The following is a 23575-nucleotide window of genomic DNA, read 5'->3' as shown; positions in this document are numbered from 1 at the left end:
AGCTTGAGAAAAAAAATTAGCACAGTAACCCAAATCCCTTCTTTCACTTTGCGTGTACTGATTAATTATACATCACTAACACTTCAGTCTCGATTTTTTAGCCTACTTTGCACTCGGTTTTATTGAGTTATAAAGCAGCATTGTTGTTTTTAAGATCTATTGCCAGGTTTTTCTGATGACTAAAGCTCCTAATAACGAAAGCACTCACAAGTCTACTGTCATTTAGTGTTTCTAGATATTTTTTCCTGATTTTTTTTTTTTTATCCCCTGCAAACATGAGTCATGAGACTGAACCAGAGTGAATATCAGTCAGTGTAGTCCATTGCAGATGCAGAAAAACAACAACAAAAATATTTAAGAAGTAGTCTGATTAATAATTACTACACAGTGGTTCTTGGTCTACAAAGTCTACATGGTCCAGACGTTCACATATTGAGGTCTGGAGATTCTCCAATCATCCATCCTCTAACAAGATATATACTTACCTTATGTCCACTTTATTAGAAAGACCTATAATCTATATAGTTCTTGATTGACAGGAGAGAAACTCTGTGTGGTCTTCTGCTGTTGTAGACCATCCTCCTTAAGGTTTGATGTTTTGCGCATGCTGACACCAGTAGTTATGTGAGTTACCATAACCTTACATTTACATTTATGGCATTTGGTAGATTCCATTATCCAGAGTGACTTACTTATTTATACAACTGGGCAGTCGGGGGTTAAGGGCCTTGCTCAAGGGCCCTGAAGTGGCACCTTGGTGGTCCTGGGATTTGAACTTGCAAAAAATTCCAATCAGTATTCCAATGTCATTCACTGTACCAGTCAAGCTATTCTCTTCAGCAAGACACTATTTTGTACCATTCTCATATGACATCAACATCCAAGACAAGGTCAAAGGAACCGTTTGATCCAAATGTCAGTAACTCAAAAAGCAGGGGTCTATAAATAATGTCATCTTGAGCCTAATTTGCTGAATAATTGAGGAATAAAAAGCTCTATGGATCCAAACAATAGAAAGTAGTAGCCTCATAGAATATTATTAAATTTATTTTCAATTCAAAGGGTTGTAACAAAAAAACAGTTTGTGCACCCCCCACTGAGACAGTTGTTTTGAATGAACTCTGTTTTTTTTGTAGACTTTTTTACTTTTACAGTATATGCAAGAGATAAAAGAGCATAAAATAATTTGGCTGTAAAATGAGCCACTTTTAGACACAAATTACACATCTTGGATTTGAAGCATTAGTAGATTATACTGATTATCCCACTGTTTTCACTGGTTTGTTGATGTAGGAATATGATTCTTGCTTATGGCTCCAGGTTAGAAGTTAGGATGCAGTTCTGACAAGTTCAGCTGAAAACGTTTAAGAATGGGAACAAGTTTGTTTGGGCAGGTGGTGGCTCAGTGGTTGAGCTCTCAGTTTGTGAATGGAAGATTGTTAGTTCAGGTCCAAGGACTTCCCAGTGTGCTGCTCGTGGGCCACTGATCAAAGTTTTCAACCCTCAAATATTCAGCTGTGCTCTGGATTGTAATCCGGTATCAATTAGATCACTTTGGATAAGTATTTCTGATATGTATAATGAGAAATTGAAAGCGTGTTTGCTTCCTGACCTCTGTGTGCAAGCCAGTTGCTATGTTGCAAAAATATTTGAACTGAGGTAATGTTTGAACAGTAATCAGTCAAGAGAGCCGACTGCATCCATGCACGATGGTGTAAAATGTGAGTAGGAAAAAAAAAACTGAGGACGAGTCTTTGATCTTTAGTGCCACATAGTGGACATTGTGAGTATACACCAAAATTCTAAAGTTTTTCTAACCAGAAATATCTGAGGCCAAACCAAATTACAGACCTTGATACAAAGGCAGCCAGAAATCCTTTGTGAGAAAGTTCAGTCTGGGACAAGTGTGCTGTTGTTGTTGTTGTTGTTACTATTCTTACAATAATTCGTATTGAAGCGTAAGGATTTGAACGAGTTTGACGAAGGGCCAAATTGTGATGGCTAGACGACTGGATCAGAGCATCTCCAAAACTGCAGCTCTTGTGGGGTGTTCCCGGTCTGCAGTGGTCAGTATCTATCAAAAGTGGTCTAAGGAAGGAACAGTGGTGAACCGGTGACAGGGTCATGGGCGGCCAAGGCTCACTGATGCACGTGGGGAACGAAGGCTGGCCCGTGTGATCCGATCCAACAGACGAGCTACTGTTGCTCAGATTGCTAAAGAAGTTAATGCTAGTTCTGATAAAATCAGAATAGTGTCAGAATACACAGTGCATGACGGCGCAGGGCTGTTTTGACAGCAAAAGTGGAACCAACACAATATTATGCAGGTGGTCATAATGTTATGCCTGGTCGGTGTACAACTAACAAGAGCATTTTTTTGACTCACCACAAACAACACAGGGGGCGTCTCAATCAGCTCCCCAGTTCAGTAATCAGGGCATTGATCAAGGAGTCTGCCTTTTTAAGATAGAGATAGAGAGCTGATTGAGATACACCCAGAGATGTATGCTGCTAGACAGGATCCTTCTGTGCTAACATACTCACCTGGTTTACTTCATCACCTGCTCTTTTTCCCAGTCTTCAGCTATTCACTTCAGGTGAACCTGTGCCCACTGTAGCCTCAGATTTCTGTTCTTGACTAACAGTAATGGAAGTCACTGTTGTGTGTACTGAGATGTTGATTCAGCTCGCTGTGGTTCAGCAAGGTGACTCCACCCACAGAAATGCAGCGCACTGGATTTTTTTTTTGCACCATTATGCGTGAATGTTTGAGACCAGCACCCATGTTACGGTCAAAGTCACTGAAATAATTTTCCTCCATTATGATGTTTAATGTGAACATTAACTGAAGATCTTGATTTATTTTATGCATTGTGCTGCTATGACATGATTGGCTGACTGGATAACTGCATGCATAAGAAGTGTTCCTGTTCCTGGCTGAATCAGGAAGTGATGGACCTTATCAAGGTTGTGATGGACTTTAAGAGCAAACATGGCAAGCACATCACACACGATGTTGCCAAATTGGGAGTCAAAATTGGGAGAGACGTCTATTTGTGTTTCCAAAGAAATGGAGCGTTTGTAACATATTGGTGGAATAAATTGGTTGATATTTGGGTTTATAAGCAACTAAGAATATAGGATTTATATAGTATGTTGGCTCTCTCAGGTGTGATTTTGGAGAGAATGTAGGGCTAAGCGGTGGCTAGCTAAAAATGAAGGATAAAATAGGATAAGTCCAGTGTGACTGTTTGTATTTAATTATCAGTAGCATCCCAATTTTTGTACAAACCAGAGACCAGACCTTCTTTACACCTTATTTTTGCTTTTTGATTCAGAAGACTGAGCCTGAATGCATTTACAGGCTAAAGTGCCCTTAGATCACATCAGCATAATTGTGACTTTGCTATTCTGTTGAACAAACTTGATGTTTTTCTTTAGTTCAGACAGGTGTAGTTTGCAGGTTTCTCCCATACTGCCATAGCAAGGACTCATAAACTATAACAGCGAAACTGTAGAAACAGTAGGAATAATGCTGACACAAAACACATGATCATTTTTCTAAAATATAAAATCATTTTCCCCACATAAAAACAACAGCTGTATTATACACAGAGTTCCCTCATACACCAAAATTCTGTACAAAAGATATGTGCTTTCTGGCAGCACAAGCAGTCATTCCGACTAAGAACTTGATTTCATTCCTGAGTTTTCCTTCCAGTCATTTTGTAATAACAGTTTTGTTTAAAAGAGAAGTAAACCAGACTGTTGAACTCCTTTCTTTTTCACATTCCTGCTCTTTTGTATTCTTTTTCTTTTATTCCATCTTTGCTTGATTCTTTTCTTCTTTTATGGTTGGGGTTTCTTTCAGCTTCTGGAACTTCTTTAGATCAGCACAGAACAAAACCTGAGAGGAGCAGAGGCAGAGAGAGAGAGAGAGAGAGAGAGAGAAAGAGAGAGAGACTGAATCAATATGGAGAAACACTGAGTGTGTGCGTGCGAGTGAGTGAGTGACAACACAAGGTAGCTAAAATAAATAATTAAGAGCACAAAGTAAAATAAAATGATACACATTTATTCAAACACAAACCAGAACAGAAAAAGGAAAGACTGCTGGAAGTTTTTTTTTCTCACTTACAGAGTGAGCCCAGCCAGCATATGAGCCCCAACGTTGTCTGAAGAGATCCCCTGCAAACAGTGAGAAAGTCCAAATGATCAAAATCATCATAAATATATGCAAGGATTTTCACTGAAAGTTAAAAGAAACGTTTCTGAGTTCGAGTAAATGGTTTCGGAATTGATCTAAGTGTCACTGTAAAAGCTACACTGTAAATAAAGATGAATTATACTTCAACGTCATTTCAAGTCAAGTAAAGCTGTTGCGATTGTTGTTCTACTCACCGATTTCTTTATAGACTTTATTGGTCAGAGTCTTCGTTTTACTTCCTGCATCATAGTTGTAGTCACGCCTCGCAATCTGCCACACATGCGTGTCCACAGGAACGGCTTCAGACTTGTCCAGGGACATTAAACACACACAGTCGGCCACCTGGACGACACACACCCATGCACGTGCGCACACATACAAAGTTTTTGCAGCATACTAATTATATTGCAGAAACATGGACACTCACAGATAAAGAAAAAACATCAGGAGTCTAGCAAACGGCTGCAAGACTTTATGATTCCTTTTTGCATTCAGTGATCTCGGCTAAGATATTTGCCTAGTCTTGGCAAACATGAACAGGTAAATGAATAGCTACCTTTGGCCCAACACCAGGAAGTTTAAGGAGAGAGGCTCTGGCCTCCAGGTAGGGGACGTTACGGAGAGTATGAAGCCACTCAGGATTATGACAGCTAATAATCTGGTGTGCACTTTCCTGCAGGAAACGAGCTCGGTAGCCAAAGCCCAGATCCCGTAGCTGTGCCTGTACACTGCTCTCTATCTCACACACACACACACACACAATCAAATATGTACATATGTACTACTGACCAGAAAAAAGGCATTAGTGTATGTGCTAATGAGGGTGTGTTACCTGCTAAAGCCTCTATGGAGGGGAAATCGTGATAGCATGTGCCATCAAGTTCGCAGAGGAGTGTCCCAAACCTGCCACACAAACGCTCGACCATCCCCTGAATCCGGGTGATGTGATTATTCGAGCTGCAGATGAACGAGAACAGACACTCCACAGGGTCCTGCCGCAACATTCGCAATCCTAAAACAAATACACACACGTATCAGCCGTAAACCACCGACAGGCGATGTGAATAACATCAATTACCATGTTACCATGGCACCAGTCAAGGGGTGGGACATATTAGACAGTTCTTAATGATGAGGTGTAAGGATGTGAGCAACTTTGACTAGGACCAAATTATGACCGTGTCAGAGCACAAAACAGAAGGTCTTCTGGGGAGTTCCTAATATGCTGCGGGTTGTACTCACTAAAAGTGGTCCAATTAAGAACAACCAAAGCTCCCAAGGTGCCCAAGGCTCATTATTGTGCATGGAGAGCAAAGGCTAGCCCATGCATATGTTACTTACCTAGAGAAGAGACGGCACCAGGATGACACTATGGAAAGAAGGCAAGCCGGTGATGCTCTGGGCAATGTTCTGCTGGGAAACCATGGGTTCTGGCAGTCATGTGGACGTTACTTTGATACATACCACCTAAACATTGTTGCACACCAAGTATCATGGCAATGATATTCCCTAATGACCTCTTTCAGCAGGATAATGCTCCATGCCTCACAGCAGAAAATGTTCAGGAATGGTTCGAGTACCATGACAAGAGTTCAAGGTGTTGACTTAACCTCCAAATTCCATAGATCTCAGTCTGACAGAGCGTCTGTGGGATGTGCTGGACAAACAAATCCGATCGATGGAGGCCCCATCTCGCAACTTACAGGAATTAAAGGATCCGCTACTAAAGTCTTGGTGCCAGATACCACAGCACACCTTTTCAAGGTCTTGTGGAGTCCATGCCTTGATAGGTCAGAGCTGTTCTGGTGGGGTGTACACATTATGAAGCAGGTGGATTTAACGTTGGTGCAAATGATTACTGAGACCCTTGTGTAACACAACACAAAGTAAATGACTGTCAGAGGTTAATAATCATAGTATATTGCCGTATGTCCTGAACATGTACCTGAGAAGATGTTCCCTGTGCGTCTGAAGTGTGGATCTGCATCACCCCACTCTTTATACAAATCCTCCAGTTTAACACTCAACTGGAAATAGTCTTTCAGCACCTCCTCGTCTTTGGCATCCTGCTCGGAAGTTGACACGCAAAGGCTCTTGTCATCCTCTTCCACCTTTACCTCAGCCATTTCTTTAAACTTCTTCCATAACTCTTGGGAGTCCTCTGCTTTTTTCCTTTTCCGTCCGTTAACGTGATCCGGATCCTCTCGGCATCTGTACACATGGTACCATAAAGTGTCGTCTGTCTGAGTTAGCGTCCACACTCGTCCTCCCATCACTCCTGTCCAGTGGCCTTTGCCTGTCTCACGCCATCTGGTGAATGAACAGTTCACACACAGTAGCACTGTTTTTAACATCACACACTATTGTTTTCAGTGATAACACACTAGCAGGAAGTACAGTTTTGTTTTAGACTCAAACTACATACAGATACATATCAGCTTGTAATTAAGTTTCAGTTGTAGATGAAATATTTAGGGACAGCTGAAATGTATAACAGCTCAGTGTGATATGAGTGGTGCATTATGATTTTTTGCTGCTTACTGCTAATTATTATGTAAGTATATAACATAATAGAACATGACAGGGTAAAAAATTTCCATGAACATTCTTTTAAAGTTGTACTATCCCCATGTGAGACCTTAGTTCCTGCAATAACAGCTGTATTCATCTGCTCCCTCACCAGCTTCCTTTATTTTTCCTCTCAGTTGAAGATAAGACAAAAACATGGAGCTTATTATGTTACAGACTCCTCTGTCCTGAAGACTATCATGTAGCAGAAAACCTTCTGGCTGTTACAAAGCACTGACACTGGAGACTCCTTCCTGAAATATTAAATAAACATCTCCTTGCAGGAAACTTCGCATATCAAAGATATAGTCTCTTTGTAAAATAACAATCTGTTTATTAATAGAATTAGATTTGGATAAACCATGATCTGTCATACAAGTCTCTGTGAAAGTGCTGGTACTAAGAAACAATATGATTTATTTGAAGAATCGCATTAATGTAAGCTTGTGATTTAAATTACAGCAGTCGCTACTCTCAGAGCAAACGGCATTTGGAGGTGATAAATCATACTAATAGACAACCCACAGACGGCTACAATAACATCCCCATAAAACCTCTAGACATCACATCTGTAGGCTCAAAGAAAATCATGAATATATACACCGATCAGGCATAACATTACGATCACTGAGAGGTGAAGTGAATAAACACTGATTATCTCCTCATCATGGCACCTGTTAGTGGGTGTAATATATTAGGCAGCAAGTGAACATTTTGTCCTCAAAGTTGATTTGTTAGAAGCAGGAAAAATGGGCAAGTGTAAGGATTTGAGTGAGTTTGACAAGTGCCAAATTGTGATGGTTAGATGACTGGATCAGAGAATCTCCAAAACTGCAGCTCTTGTGGGGTGTTCCCGGTCTGTAGTGGTCAGCATCTATCAAAAGTATCCTTTAAGTATCCTTTGGAGGCCTGACCTCGCAACTTACAAGACTTAAAAGTATCTGCTGCTAACATCTTGGTGCCAGATACCACAGCACACCTTCAGGGATGTAGTGGAGTCCATGCCACTATTAGGCAGGTGATCATAATCTTATGCCTGATGCATATTAATGTACATATTAGCACTAGAATGATGGAGATTCAACCTATATAAATCAATACCACTGTGTGATATATATTTTACCTAAAGGTTTGTCCACATTCCAGTGTCAGGTCCAGGCGAAGTTCAGATTTGGGGCAGTAAAGGCAGCGCCAGGCTTTGGCACCTAATGAGAGCAAAGCATGCTGGGACATCCTTCTGTTCCACCCTAATGAAGTCAGCTGAATGTAATACAGTTAATCTCAGTTAAAGGTGCATTCAGGAAAATTTTAATGATTTTTTTCCCCCTCTTAGAACCCACACCAAAATAGCATTAGCAGCTTTCAAGCCCACTATATAACACTTAAAACCAAGCAAAATCCGGCTCAGAATTAATTATAAGAATAGTCACAAGTGCAGTCGCTGAGTTGTAAGGGGCGGAGTGAAGGGGCGTGAGGGCGTGTCTATAAAATGACTGACAGGACGGCCATGTAAACACAAACATATATTCAGGACAGTAAATTCAGTTTTTCTCAGACACGTAATACTTTTCTTTTAAGGTCACGACTTAAACCTTCGTTTCGATCTATATATTTTCGATCGTATTCGAATTATTCACTGAGACATAATCCGACTACTGCACCTTTAATCATCTTTCATCGACACTACTTTGTTAATAAACTGTAGTTTCAGTTTAAGTCTAGAAACTTTAAAGAAAGAATCATTATCTAGATAAACTGTTGCCTAGCTGTTGAAATAGGTGTATTTCCGCCACCAAATATCAAGATTAAGGTTTTACTCACGCCTCTGCTTGTATCTGTGTTTAAAACTAATGAATGAGTTCAAACGACTGTGAACTTTCACGGAGTTTCCAATAGAGAAAACATTAGTAAACCCTACCAAATCGATTTAATTCATAGATATTTTATAAAATTCCATAACATTATTGTAATTTGTTTGAATCACTTGTTTTTATCTTCACTAGCCATCGTAAACTGACTGATGTAACTTCGGTGCAAGATGTGGTATAGCTGGTAAACATTGTTATGAAATTCCTTGTGATTGGAGGAATGTTGTAAGAACAGCATTTTTGATTGGCTCTTTTGTCACTTCCTGAATACTGTGGCGTGTGTCTTTCCCACCCGCATTCCGAAAAACCGTACAGTCTGCCACCAATCAAAGGAGTGTCGGTGGAGAAAAAAAACGCTCTAGTTGAGTTGAAATTTGTTGATTTGACTCATCAATCGACAAACACATTAAATACATAATAGAAATACATACAAATAAATTAAGTGAATGCTTTCTGTTAAATACAGGTGTTTTTTTCCCCCTGTAGATGTCTTAGAAACTAGCACAGATTTGTTTAACAGCCAATCAGATCGCAGGTCTAAGCACAGGAGGCGGGTTTTGTAGGAAAATTGGTGGAAAAAGAAACGAGTATTTCTCTCACACTTGTCGTTTTCTTTGACGGTGGCGTGCGCGTGCCGAATAGAGGAACATGGCAGATTTGGTGGCTCTTTTTACCTCAATCGGGCTCAGTGAGCAGAAAGCCAAGGAGACGATCAAAAATGAGCAACTCAGTTCAGCTCTTAAAGATGCTATTACACAGGTAAGTTTGAGAAACACGCCGGCATAGGGTTGTGCATCGCGCGCGCGTGCCCGGCTGCATAGCTAGTTAGCTAGTTATGCTAATATCTGTCCTGTCAGCTGTCACTGGGCATGAATATTATAACAGAATCAATAAACTTATTAAGTGAGTTTTAGTCATTATTGTCTGGATTAAGCTGTTTTTTTTTTTGTTTCGAGTTTTATTGTATGTACGTAATGGATATAGTTATGAGAAAAATAGTTTCACTTTCAGGTCTTTTAATTTGAACATTATAACTAGTTGTTGCTCAGTCTTGGGTTAAGGTCAAGTGTTTCACTTAAAAACCTGCTCTTTTATGATTTGGCAATCATTTTCATTCATTTAATTTCATGCATACTTTTTTATTTATTATTTTTAAAAATTATTTCAGAAATGAATATCAGTTATTTCAGTGCAGGAATTAATTTTAAAAATAAATACCAGAGATACAATTTTTTGGAAGTTCAGTTAAATGTGAGTCAGTAATCGGTATGACGTGTGTGTGTGTGTGTGTGTGTGTGTGTGTGTGCGTGTGTGTGTGCGTGTGTGTCCTATAGGCCCAGAAGCAGTTGGGATCCAAAGAAGTGGACAAAGCCATAGGGAACCTGCTTTACAGCATGGCAACCCGTCTCCGAGACGTCCGGCGCTTGGCTTTCTTGACCGATTATATCGTCAAGCGCAAGATCACAACAGACCTGCAGTTGTCGGGTGTGTATACAACTCTGGATCAGTCTCAAAGCTGTCAAAAACTGGAAGACAAAGTGGTGCCAGGATCTTCTGTGATGGCAGATAGTAAGGAACATGCTCAAGGTGGCAGCAGTGGTAGTAATGTCACGTATTAACAACAGGAACAGACAGCGCAGCCAAGAAACACACTATGTTGCCAAAAGTTTTGGGATGTCTGCCTTTACATGCACATGAATTTAATATGGAGTTGACCCGCCCTTTGCAGCTATAACAGCTTCAACTCTTCTGAGGAGGCTTTCCACAAAGTTTAGGAGTGTGTTTAAGGGACTCTTTCACTAGAAGCACATTTGTGAGGTCAGACACTAATGTTGGACGTGAAGGCCTGGCTCGCAGTCTCCGCTCTAATTCATCCCAAAGGTGTTCTATCAGGTTGAGGTCAGGACTCTGTGAAGTTCCTCCACACCAAACTCACCCATCCATGTCTTTTATGGACCTTGATTTGTGCCCTACTGTGCAGTCATGTTGGAACAGGAAGGAGTCATCCCCAAACTGTTCCTACAATGTTGGGAGCATGAAACTGTCCAAAATGGCCAAGCCCAACCCCTGAAAAAACAACACCTGAATTCAGTGATTTGGATTTATTTTATTCCTGTTAGAAGTTTGCGGGTTCTCGGCCACACCGATATTATAGGAGGGACTTTGCTAGTACAGGTACAGGGATGTTTAATAGAAAGGGAAAATTCACTGGGATAGTGGTCATGCTTTGCTGTTGCCTCAAAAGAAAACAAAAGAGCAAGTACATTTTTCCTTTCTCACTATTTTCTAGTGACGTTTACTGTATTAAAGTAATCAGACATAGAAGTATTAGACTGATTGGATGGCAGTGTATGCCATTATTTTGGAAGCTGATCTGTTTAAACTGTACAGATGAGGAGGTGAGAGAGTGGTTCAGGCTAAATTAATAAAGCACCGCTGCATCGCTCTTTTTATACTCATAACAGAGAAACATTTTGCTTGCCACTGAAGAGGACATGTTCATTATAAAGAATGACATTACTGCAAACACTGATACAACAGTGCTCGCTGGTTAACTTTGTTATTCTGTCTGGTTGCAGCTGCATTAGACTTTGTGAAGGGCTACCCTGAGGATCCTCTGGACCAGCAGGCGTTCGAGACTAGCTGTGGTGTAGGCGTTGTGGTAACGCCAGAGCAGATCGAGGATGTGGTTAGTTCACTTTCAGCATTGTATACATGCTCGGTTGCTGCAGCCTGTCTGACTGCTTTCACAGGAACATTTTGGTGTTTGTCGTAGATGCATGGTGGCATACACTAACAGTTTTTGATTAATTATACGGATTTGTCCATACACCTAAGAGTACCTGATCTGAAACTGTTGAGAAGGATGAAGTCTTTGTTGTATTTAGCTGTTATAAATCTTGAGTTATAAGCCTAAAAAGGACATTCACAGCAATTTAAAGTACAGGTTACGAGGCTTGATTGATATAAAGATTAGATTTGTTTAGATTTCTGCATGCTTTTCCTGAGTTCATGTTTGAACCCAAGCGCTGAACCTATTTGTGTACATTGTAGAGTTGTCCACAGGACAATTTGATGTTTTTTATTTTTTTAATCCCAGACCCATCTGGAATTCTGACCAATCCCACTCCAGTTATTGGGTTGTGCAGCACTGCAGCCAGTACACTCCCATGTCCTTCCACCTCCATGAAAGTATTAACACTCTTCGTAGGCACAACTCTGGTATACACTGATCAGGCATAACATTATGACCACCTGCCTAATATTGTGTTGGTCCCCATTTTGCTGCCAAAACAGCCCTGACCCTTCATGCACTGTGTATTCTGACACCTTTCTATCAGAAGCAGCATTAACCTCTTCAGCAATTTGAGCAACAGTAGCTCATCTGTTGGATCGAATCACACAAGCCAGCACGTGCATTCCTTCCTTGGACCACTTTTAATAGATACTGACCACTGCAGACCGGGAACACCCCACAAGAGCTGCAGTCTTGGAGATGCTCTGATCCAGTCGTCTAGCCATCACAATTTGGCCCTCATCAAACTCGCTCAAATCCTTACGCTTGCCCATTTTTCCTGCTTCTAACACATCAACTTTGAGGACAAAATGTTCACTTGCTGCTTAATATATCCCACCCACTAACAGGTGCCATGATGAGGAGATAATCAGTGTTATACCTAGTCATAATGTTATGCCTGATTGGTGTATTATCCCTGTTATTTAGTCTGAAGCAGTGGTGGTAAAAATGCATCAAATTCCAACTCGCCTACAATTAACCAGCAATGTTAAAGGCAGTTTATTGACATGATGGCCTAGTAAAATGAAGCAGCCCCTCAATGTTTAATATAATACATGCACAAAATAATTCACTCTGTTTGGGGATTCATTCGTGCTTGTTTACTGTTTCCACAGGTTGAGCTGATCGTCGGAAAGCACAAACAGCAGCTGTTGGCTGAGCGATATCGCTTCAGCATGGGGCTCCTCATTGGTGAATACCTCTTCATTCATCAACTGATCAGATATGCGATTAGAAGATTAGCTATAGGTCACTTCTGATGCTTGGTAAATGATGCTGATTTCTGATCCTCTAGCCGAAGCGAGAGCTGCTCTGAAATGGGCAGATGGGAAAATCCTAAAGAATGAAGTAGATATGCAAGTGAGTGTGTACACTATTATAAATCAAAAAAGCTAAACTCAGCAGATGTTGTTTCATCATACTTTTTTTCTCTATGCAGGTCTTGCACCTCCTGGGTCCTAAAACTGAGGCAGACCTGGAGAAAAAACCCAAGGTATATGTCCCAGTCATGAAGATGAAAAGATATTTTTTAGAAAAGATTTTTCTAAAAAACAGTTTTAATGGTGTGTGTGTGTGTGTGTATTGAACAGGCAGCAAAAGCCAAACCAGCAGAGAAGGAGAAGAAGGAAGAGAAGGCTGTGTGTGTGAACGGTGAGTTTTATTTCTCCAAAAAGTTCAAAGATTTTTTTGTATATTTTCTACTTTCAGAAAGTTAGAAATAAACATATTGTGGCACATATTTGCTCATATCTTTATGTGTAAGGTGAATTTGGAGTGAAATCTTGCCTTAAGCATATTCTGTATGTATCTTGTAATTACATGTTTATTGTACTGTTTATTCATACTGTTTATTGTCACTTTAAATATGTAATATTTCATAGAAGTGGAGAGAAATTGTGCACTCTATTATAGTTTTTGGAGAGCCTTCTCTGTCTTTTCAGTGTAGCACTAATATGAATCTGGATCTCTGTGTTTAAATAAACATAGTAGTGTATGGAGTATGGTTCTTCGCTAGGGTTTTAAACATTGTTTACCATCCACTAGATGTGTTGTAAGGATTGCAATCTGTACAGTCTTTGTAAAGAAAAGTTTCCGGGTTCTTCGCTATGAAATGTTCGTGCATCATTGATGTGCTAGAATGGTAGAAATGTACCAAAACAGGTACCTAGTCAGGTAAAAAAGCTGGTTTGTACTTGGTTTGTAGCCAAAAATCGGGTTAATAAAGTTAATGGCACATTTAATGATGGGGTGTGTGTGTGTGCGCGCACATATGCTACTCTTTACAGATGTTAAGGTGGAGGGGAAATCTCTGATGGAGCAGCTGAGAGGAGAAGCTCTCAAGTTCCATAAACCAGGTGAGTGTGAAAGTCGATTCCTTAAACATCAATTTCCAGCACACTACACTGAATTATAAAAAGCATATAATGTTTTTGTTGAAGATGTGCACTATTTGCCGAAAGTTTTGGTACACCTCTCCAAATCATTGAATTCAGGGGCCCCTTAGTTCCAGTGAAAGGAACTCTTAATGCTTCACAAGCTTCACTTAATGCTTGACAATTTCATGCTCCCAGCTTTGTGGGAACAGTTTAGGGATGACCCCTTCCTGTTCCAACATGACTGCACACCAGTGCACAAAGCAAGGTCCATAAAGACATGGATGAGGAACTTGACTGGCCTGCACAGTTGAGTCCTAACCTCAACCTGATAGAACACCTTTGGGATAAATTAGTGCGGAGACTGTGAGCCATGCCAAAACTGGGACGTCTGCTTTACATGCACATTAATTTAATATGGAGTTGTCCCGCCCTTTACAGCTATAACTCTTCTGGGAAGGCTTTCCACAAGGTTTAGGAGTGTGTTTATGGGCCTGGGTTGCAGTCTCCGTTCTAATTCATCCCAAACGTGTTGAGGTCAGGACTCTGTGCAGGCCAGTCAAGTCTCTCCAAGTTCATCCAAATCTCGCTCATCCATGGACCTTGCTTTGTGCACTGGTGTGCAGTCATGTTGGAACAGGAAGGGGTCATCCCCAAATTGTTACCACAAAGCTGGGAGCATGAAATTGTCCAAAATGTCTTGGTATGCTGAAGCATTAAGAGTTCATTTCACTGGGACTAAGGGGCAAAGCCCAACACCTGAAAAAACAACACCGGAATTCAATGATTTGGAGGGGTGTCCCAAAACTTTTGGCAATATAGTGTATGAGTAAATGCAGTAAGGTGAAGTTGACTGTCCTGCTGTGTGTTTTTAGGTGAGAATTACAAGACTGAAGGTTATGTTGTAACATCAAACACCATGAACCTACTGAAGCGGCACCTGGAAGAAACTGGAGGACAGGTGTGTGTGTGTGTGTGTGTGGCTGACTGAGTACAGGAAGTGATAAAGAAAAAGCTGCAATGTTCCTTATCTTTTCACCTTGTTTTAATTGTTTGTTTATTTCTATAGATTCGAACACGGTTCCCTCCTGAACCTAATGGCATCCTTCACATCGGCCACGCCAAAGCTATTAACTTCAACTTTGGTTATGCTAAGGTACTGTTTTGCAAACATATGTACACACACATTGCCACAACATACACAATAGGTCAGTGTTTTTTAAATTATTTTTCTACTTGTTTCTGCAGGCAAATAATGGCATCTGCTTCTTACGCTATGATGACACAAACCCAGAGAAAGAAGAGGAGAAATATTTCACTGCCATTAAAGACATGGTGGAGTGGCTGGGTGAGGTCTTTTTCAAGCTCCTTTCAATTTTGAATTAAATGACATTGATGGCATCCCGAGGCCAACGTATGTTTTTTGTGTATGAAATGTTTGGAGTATGTCCAATACCTTAGGCAGCCTCACACACCCATATGTTTTCTTCTTCAGGTCAAAGAGTTTCAGATACTGTGAACAGGTTTATGGTCTTGTATCAGGTCGAATTTTGCATCATCTGTGCTGGGGTTTAATCTGTGTCTGTTGTTTTCCAGGCTATAGGCCGTATGACATTACTCATGCCTCTGATCACTTCGGGAAGCTGTACGAACTCGCTGTGGACCTTATTCGCAGGTAAACAACAACAAACACACACTCACACACAAAGTAAGAGGCTGTCAGAGGTAGGAATACAGAAGTCTGCTCGTAACTTTTTCTTCTTTAGTGGAAATGAAATAAACTTGAAAAGAGACTTTTAGCATTTGATAATTAAAGGAAAAATTCTAATTTTGTCCCTGTTTAATATGAAGTAGAACCACGACTGGCTGTAATTATAGCTTCAGATCCTCTGGGATATGTCTCTATAACCTTTATACATCTGGATCCTTAAGACCTAGGCTTTGATTCACACACATTGTGTAAAGACGCTCCAGTGTAACCTTGGCAGTGGAGTCTTCACCTCATTCTCAAGTCTCTAGGAGACTGGAACAGGCTTTGCTTGAATCTGGCCCTCAATCAATTTCCCAATTACAGATAAAGACAAAACATCCCCAAAACATAATGCAACCACCACCATGTTTCATTTTAGAGATGGTGCTCTCTGGGTGATGAGCAGGTTTTGTTATATTTTTCAATTCTTTAGATGGCTTGATATACCTGGAGCCTATTCTATACTTACCAGTTGATGTTATAATATTGTGCAATGTATGTGTCCTTGTCAGGGGTCACGCGTATGTATGCCACCAGCGCACCGAGGAGCTGAAGGGCCACAATGCGCCACCATCACCATGGAGGGATCGACCTGTGGAGGAATCCATCATCCTCTTTGAGAGAATGAAGAAGGGCCTGTTTGCAGAGGGCGAGGCCACACTCCGCATGAAGATGGTCATGGAGGATGGCAAAATGGACCCAGTGGCTTACCGCATTAAATACACACCTCACCACAGAACAGGAGACACCTGGTATAAACATGGCACGGTGATCCTTATGCATATTTAATTTTTTAATAAATGAAACCTTCTGTGATTCACCTGCCCTTCCGTTTTTTGTCTCTCCAGGTGTATATATCCTACATATGACTACACCCACTGCCTGTGTGACTCATTTGAAAACATCACACACTCACTGTGCACCAAAGAGTTTCAGGCTAGGTATGTGCAGCCTGTGCTATTATGAAATCTGAAAAGTTCAAGCAGGGTGAAGGCACTGTACTTTGACACCGAGGGGGTCTTTCAGATGCATGAACTGTTGTCTTGTGTCTTCTGATGAGTGTCTGTCCCCCTCACACTCTCAAACCTGTTCAACTGTTCTGAATAGCAGTATTCTAGGGCTGACCACCTAAACCCTGTAACCAGGGTGAATATCTTGTAATAAAATCCCAGCATTATGCTATTCTGTCTATGATGATCATGCATCTGGCCTATAGAAGGGAACGTAAATGACAAATTGCGTATGTTTTCTTTCATTGTCAGGCGCTCATCATATTTCTGGCTGTGCAATGCTCTGGACATTTACTGTCCTGTGCAGTGGGAGTATGGCAGACTTAACCTTACCTACACGGTCGTCTCCAAGAGAAAGATCATCAAACTGGTGGAGGCAGGGGCTGTCAGGTAAGATGCATCCCTACTGTTTTCCTCTTGCAACCATATGATACAGGCGATGTCTGTATTTAGCATTAGGGGAAAATTGCATGGTCAGAATCATCAGAGCTATGTTGTATTTCTCATGTGGTGCCTTTGAAGGTCTATTATTTGGAACATTACAAAATCTGTACTAGTTAATGAAAGGGAATAGGAGTTTCATCGTCAGGTCATATATCATTTGGTGTTTCTGTAGAGACTGGGACGACCCACGCCTCTTCACCCTCACTGCTCTCAGGAGGCGAGGGTTTCCTCCAGAGGCCATCAACAACTTCTGTGCACGGGTGAAAGAGCAATTAGGCTGTTTGCTGATTAGTTCATTCACATATAGCTTTGGATGGTTAAAAACACCTCATTTTTCATTTAGGTGGGCGTGACTGTTGCTCAAACAACCACAGAGCCCCACATGTTGGAAGCGTGTGTGAGAGATGTCCTTAATGACACTGCACCCAGGGCCATGGCTGTCCTGGATCCTCTCAAAGTGACCATCACCAATCTGCCTGCTGGTGCAAAGGTGCATATGTGTAAAACATAACATCTGTGATAGAAATGCTTCATATACAGTATTATTGTAACCTAATCTTATTTCTGGCTCTCAGACCGAGATCCATGTTCCAGATTTCCCTGCGGATGAGAGCAAGGGCAGCCACGTGGTTCCCTTCTCCAAAACAATCTTCATCGAGCAGAGCGACTTCAGAGAGGTAAGAGTGAGCGAGGGTTAAGGTATAATAGATGGAAACAGAAGATTTCTTTTCTTGCTGTGTGTGTTGAAGTGTAATTGTTTCCTGTTAGGTAATGGAGAAGGGCTATAAGCGTCTGACTCCTGAACAGCCAGTAGGCCTGAGGCATGCCGGCTATGTCATCTCCGTGCAGCGTGTCATCAAGGTGAATATAAACATATTCCATGTGTTTATATGTTTTCATTATTTAGACTACTGAGCGAATAAATGTGACCGTCTATTAAAGCCTGCATATCGACTCTTATTACAAGTTTAGTTTGTTTGTTTAGAAGCCTAATAGTGCATGAATTTTTCTCATCAGGTGCATAAATTGATTATCTGAAAGTTTGATTATCTGTTGATATTCTGTCTTTCCCCATGTGAGGGTATTTAAGTCAGGGGAAAAACACAACAGAGCATGATTGCATTAAGTTACTTTTACTTTTAATGCTCTTGAACATTTCTGAAACAAGATAATTCCTGTTATTACGTACATTACAGCAGCTATAAAATATAATTTCCTTACAATCCTTACTTTTGTTTGCAATTTTCTTGCACAGAAAGTAAAAAAACGCCTCTTTCATTGAATCAAGAGCCTGACACTCAAGACTCCATAAATGGTGTTTACTTTGCAGCCAGCACTTTGGTCTGAACTGTTGTTATAGAAAATTTATTCATACCTGCTGACCAATCAGATTTGAGAATTCGGCTGCTCTGAGATGCATTTAAATTTAGGAAGCCTGTTCACATGTTTATAATATTTTTGGAGAAGGCTTTAGGAATCATTTTTGTGCATCACTCATAGAAAATGTTTCTGTGTTTGAGCTGCTTTCGATATTCTGTTTTGCTGACAGGATGACAGTGGTAAAGTGGTGGAGCTTGAGGTCATGTGCACCAGCTCAGACTCTACTGAGAAACCCAAAGCCTTCATCCACTGGGTCTGCGAGCCCCTGACGTGTGAAGTGCGCCTTTATGAGCGGCTGTAAGTGTGTGGCTCTGACACGCATCTCTGATCATGAAAATATAACTCCGCTCCATTGTGTAGAACCTTTTAATCACTTTATGTTCTTGTTACTAAATCTTTTCTCATGTAAGTGAAATGTGTCTCTCTCTTCATAGCTTCCTCCATAAAAACCCAGAGGACACATCTCAAGTGCCTAAAGGCTTCCTGAGTGACATCAATCCGGTGAGTGTTTTTGATCTAACACTTCAATCCAAATAAAGCTGTACTTTTTATTAATTATTTCTTATTCTTTTGTGTTTTTTTTTTAAGAATTCCCTCCATGTGATTGAAAGTGCCTTAATTGACCGCTCAGTAAGCAAGGCCAAAGTCTTGGACAAATTCCAGTTCGAGAGGGTGGGCTATTTCTCCCTGGACCCAGATAGCACAGCTGATAAGGTATGACTAAGCAGAACACCAAGTGGCAGAAGAACAATAGTAAAACTTGATTTAAAACAGCATGCATGTCAAACCATTACGCTGTTTTTAAAGCATTGTATTGATGCCTGATCTCTCTTGATACCTCCATAAACATGTGGTCAAAGCTTAGTTCCACATACAGCCTTGTGGGGATTTTGGAGCTTCAATCAAAAGGAAATGGTGGTTTTCACTATTACAACTGTAGTTTCTATATCTTCTGGGTAATCCAGGTTCTGAAACTTTTTGCATACAGAAACCCTTTCAGCTTAAAAAATGAGATTTTAAAAAGATTTTTAAAAAATACAATCAATCTATTTACACTGATCAGGCATAACATTATGAGCACTGAGAGGTGACGTGAATAACACTGATTATCTCATCATGGCACCTGTTAGTGGGTGGGATATATTAGGCAGCAAGTTTGTCTTCAAAGTTGATGTGTTAGAAGCAGGAATATGGATTTTGACAAGGGCCAAATTGTGATGGGTAGACGACTGGATCAGAGCATGTCCAAAACTGCAGCTCTTGTGGAGTGTTCCCATTCTGCAGTGGTCAGTATCTATCAAAAGTGGTCCAAGGAAGGAACAGTGGTGAACCGGCGACAGGGTCATGGACGGCCAAGGCTCACTGATGGACGTGGGGAGCGAAGGCTGGCCCGTGTGATCCGATCCAACAGACGAGCTACTGTTGCTCAAATTCCTGAAGAAGTTAATGCTAGTTCTGATAGAAAGCTGTCAGAATACACAGTGCATGACTGGTCAGGGCTGTTTTGGCAGCAAAAGGGGAATCAACACACACATCATGTATTTGGAAGGCAGTCATAAAGATATGCCTGATTGGTGTGAATACACAGTAATGCTGACATTTTATTTAGTAATATTACTTAAAGGCTGACTTGGGGTTATTAGGGTTTTAAAAAAACATTCAATTCAAGTGACCAATCCAACTGACTATCTCAAATAATGTAGTAAAATACAATAATATTCATAAAGATTTCTATCAATGAAATAAAATAAATTCATGGACTGCAGAGAACCGTAGACTCAAGGATTGTTACCCAAGCAGGTTCACACTAAGTACCAAATATTATATTATGATGATGTCATATACCTCTGGGTGTAAGTAATACACTAAAACAGCATGCTCTGGAAGACATTGTTCATTAGCTGTAGTTTAAGACCGAGGTGTAACGTACTGGAACCGACGCTTAATACACAATGATGTAATGCGTTAAGGGAAATAGTTTTATTTATTTATTTTTTCAGTACAGTTCAAATGCTTTAGAATTTTTTTTGGATATTAATCAGGCCTGCCTGTTTTCTTTCCCCAGCTGGTTTTCAACAGGACGGTTACACTCAAGGAGGATCCTGGGAAAATCTGAGAGCTCCTCAGGACCAAAGAGCAAAGATATTATGTATGCTGGACTACGTCACTGTGCAGAAGCGGCATATAACATAAAGGGGGAAATGTATTAGTAGTGTTTAAAAGGTTATAAAGGTCAAAAGGAAGTACCCTGGTGCTGTACAGTGTTGGCAGTGACGCTTACATATGCAATGTTCTCATGTCTTATGTTGAACTCCTTTCATGTCTCTGGGGGAAAAAAGTTTTGGAATAAACTATATTTAAGTTTAAAAAAAAAAGATTATTTGTGTGGTTATTTTGTGTGGAAATGTATGAGGATTGACTGAATGAGAATGAATGAGGAACTGATTTAGCTCTGCTTTCATTACAACGCTGCTGGAATATTCTAGAAGGCTAATGTTTATTAAACACTTTTATATTTATTAGTATCTTTTAACTGCTGCTTAATTGCAGGATTTGTTTATTGAATAACCTTCCCACTTTCCGTCTTAAGGTGACATTTTTTGTGTTTTTTTTTTTCCTGGAGAGGACAGAAACCGACGGTCATTGGACAAATCTTCCGCTAAAGTCAGCCCTGTGCTCGGCGTATACAACGAATCGAAACGACTTCCTTCGTGGTTTTTCGGTTTCACACGAATTTGTTTGGCTCACCCGGCTGTCAATCATTCTCAAACCTCAGTCCATTGGTCAATTCAGTGTTGCCGATTAACTCCCGCCCCTGTATTCCTCTGCAGGCTTCCCCCTGCGAGCAGAATATCTCCAAAGGAAAACATAATAAAAGTAAGATATGCAACTTTATTACGGTGTCGCTTTTTATATATGTCATAGTTTCAGGCAGAAATACATTTATACACGCGTTGGTGTAAAATTTTGCGCGAAAGGATTTCTACCCAAGTGTGCATCCTCTTGCTAGCAGCACATTTCGCTAAGCTACCTAGCATACATTTTTGTGGCTAGTCTTTGCTTGTGTTTATAAACGCCGGTTATGAACTTGACTCGTCTTCCTGTACATGTCCTTTACATCTATACATGTTTTATTGTTTTGTAATAACTCGTTATTAAATGATTTGCCTTGCTAGCTTCTGTGTTAATAACAACAATATGAGAGTGAAGGGCGTGATGCTTAAGAAAGTTGCAGCTACAGTGGCAGGATTTATTATGCATAAGTAGCAATGAGGTGTTATTGTTATTGTTTTGCTTTATATAACAAGCTCCTGGGAGCACCAGGTTGTTAGAATAACATTCCTTGTTTTGCAGAAATATTTCGAACCCTGCCAGTGACGTGTCAAGTGAACCATAACAAGACTATAATCATATATATATATATATATATAAGGTATAGAGTCTTTTAAAGCTTCATCCTGAAGCTATACACTAGGTTCTCTCGATATTAAAAATATTTCACGTTTATTCCACCTCTAGAATTAAGCATGGATGTCAGATATTGTTGTATATATCCAAATCAGTACCAAAATGCTTTTTGTTGGCTTGTTGAACACCGTGGTTTGTTTATGAGTTGGATCTTTGGTTAAGAGATGGATGAAAACTGTCTGTGTGCATTGCAGAGACTGCGGGTCGCGGCACCGCTGCTGCCAGGATGTCCGGCACTGGTACGGTGCTGCAGCAGTTCGTGAGCGGCCTCAAGAGCCGGAATGAGGACACACGTGCCAAAGCTGCTAAGGACCTTCAGCATTATGTGACCACAGAACTGAGAGAAGTATGCAACAGCGTACACCTTTCGCTCACAGATTCATTCAGATGATTTTCATTTCATTGAAATGATTATGTAATCTTTAAGCCCTTGCTTTTGACACAAGCTTTTTTGCCTGCACTTTATTTGAATTGTTTATACAGTGCTGTGCGGTTCTCTTCCCACCTATGCCCTGAGTGTGCTCTAGTCTAAAGATATAGATTATAGAACTATATTGCCAAATTTTTGGGGACACCCCTCCAAATCATTGAATTCAGAGGTTGGGCTTGGCCCCTTAGTCCCAGTGAAAGGAACTCTTAATGCTTCAGCATACCAAGACATTTTGGACAATTTCAACTTTGTGGGAACAGTTTGGGGATGACTCCTTCCTGTTCCAACATGACTGCACACCAGTGCACAAAGCAAGAGAGTTTGGTGTGGAGGAACTCGACTGGCCTGCACAGAGTCCTAATCTTTAGGATGAATTAGAGCAGCGACTGCGAGGGGTGTCCCAAAACCTTTGGCAGCGTATTGAATGCTTTGTAGGTTGACTGGCGTCTCTAAATTGTCCGTAGTGCATAAATGGGTGTGTGTTTAATTGTGCCCTGTGTTGGGTTGGCACTCTCTTCAGGGCTCAAGGCTCCTTGTGACCCTGTATAGGATAATTGGTACAGAAGATCAGATGGATGGATACAGAACTCTGAGGAAATTTTAGACACTCCCTTATTTTTTTTTTTTTAAACAAAGTTTTTGTCTTAGATGATTATTTGATATCTTTTGCATTATCGTATCAATAACAAAAATCAATTTCTAGATTTACCAAAATCCATCATTCTGAATACATAGCAAAGAAAATGTTAGTAAAGAAAGGAACACATTATGCAATGAAACACATAGACAAAGAAAAATCACCATAAAGGTTGTCATGCATTATTTGTGACCGGCAAAGTCTCCAAGATGCACTGTATGTTCACATAAAACCTGAGAAAGCTGATGTCTTTTTAAAGGATTGTTGTAACTAATATAGACTTAATTTCTGCTCTTCATAGTAGCCTTTTATTTAGAAAAGAATTAATTTCATTATTCTTGAAAGCATATTAGCTTTTAAGCATATTGTTTCATGCTCCTGACCTTTGTGCAGCACTGTACATCTAATTTGTCTTTTATTTCTTTTTTGTTACTCGGTATGTTACTTTTAAACTGACTTTTTGTATGACATATGATGGACTAACACTAACTGCACTTACATTGTTTCCCTTAAAGCTGAGCCAAGAAGAAGCCACCACTTTTTACGATGAGTTAAACCACCACATATTCGAGCTTGTCTCCAGCTCGGATGTAAATGAGAAAAAAGGAGGTATTCTTGCCATAGGTGAGTCTAGCGTACCTGAT

At 40.4% G+C, this 23575-nt stretch overlaps 3 protein-coding genes across 5 annotated transcripts in view; 2 read left to right on the top strand and 1 right to left on the bottom strand.

Moving 5' to 3' along the window:
- Positions 1-3242: 3242 nt before the first annotated feature.
- Positions 3243-8828, bottom strand: ogg1 (8-oxoguanine DNA glycosylase). 2 transcript variants are annotated; one of them, XM_058389951.1, is made up of 8 exons: positions 8597-8828; positions 7899-8035; positions 6153-6517; positions 5040-5219; positions 4764-4942; positions 4402-4549; positions 4139-4188; positions 3243-3907 (listed from the first exon to the last, which is right to left on the bottom strand). In XM_058389951.1, the coding sequence occupies exons 2-8, from the start codon at positions 8006-8008 to the stop codon at positions 3818-3820; spliced, it is 1122 nt and encodes a 373-aa protein (XP_058245934.1). In that variant the 5' UTR covers positions 8009-8035; positions 8597-8828; the 3' UTR covers positions 3243-3817. The 2 variants fall into 2 exon arrangements, with proteins under 2 accessions (XP_058245934.1, XP_058245935.1); XM_058389952.1 differs by having other exon boundaries at positions 8760-8816.
- A 392-nt stretch (positions 8829-9220) lies between these two features.
- Positions 9221-20749, top strand: qars1 (glutaminyl-tRNA synthetase 1). 2 transcript variants are annotated; one of them, XM_058389949.1, is made up of 23 exons: positions 9221-9402; positions 9978-10128; positions 11223-11332; positions 12556-12631; positions 12735-12799; positions 12879-12932; positions 13030-13090; positions 13726-13794; positions 14688-14773; positions 14882-14968; positions 15061-15160; positions 15409-15487; positions 16075-16314; positions 16411-16503; positions 16825-16962; positions 17189-17276; positions 17360-17506; positions 17592-17693; positions 17785-17877; positions 18566-18693; positions 18831-18897; positions 18985-19110; positions 20462-20749. In XM_058389949.1, exons 1-23 carry the CDS (start codon positions 9292-9294, stop codon positions 20510-20512), a joined length of 2322 nt encoding a protein of 773 aa, XP_058245932.1. In that variant the 5' UTR covers positions 9221-9291; the 3' UTR covers positions 20513-20749. The 2 variants fall into 2 exon arrangements, with proteins under 2 accessions (XP_058245932.1, XP_058245933.1); XM_058389950.1 differs by lacking the exons at positions 9221-9402; positions 11223-11332 and having other exon boundaries at positions 10015-10128.
- A 436-nt stretch (positions 20750-21185) lies between these two features.
- The window catches only part of mtor (mechanistic target of rapamycin kinase), an 83724-nt gene continuing 81334 nt past the window's right edge, over positions 21186-23575 (top strand). Inside the window, exons 1-3 of the mRNA XM_058388875.1 lie at positions 21186-21273; positions 22059-22210; positions 23447-23555. Coding sequence (XP_058244858.1) covers positions 22091-22210; positions 23447-23555 — 229 coding nt within the window. The 5' untranslated portion in view covers positions 21186-21273; positions 22059-22090. The remainder of the gene's footprint in view (positions 21274-22058; positions 22211-23446; positions 23556-23575) is intronic.

Source organism: Hemibagrus wyckioides, linkage group LG05 (assembly GCF_019097595.1).
Source record: "Hemibagrus wyckioides isolate EC202008001 linkage group LG05, SWU_Hwy_1.0, whole genome shotgun sequence".
In the NCBI taxonomy this organism is placed as follows: domain Eukaryota; kingdom Metazoa; phylum Chordata; class Actinopteri; order Siluriformes; family Bagridae; genus Hemibagrus; species Hemibagrus wyckioides.
This window is presented reverse-complemented; position numbering and strand designations above follow the sequence as displayed.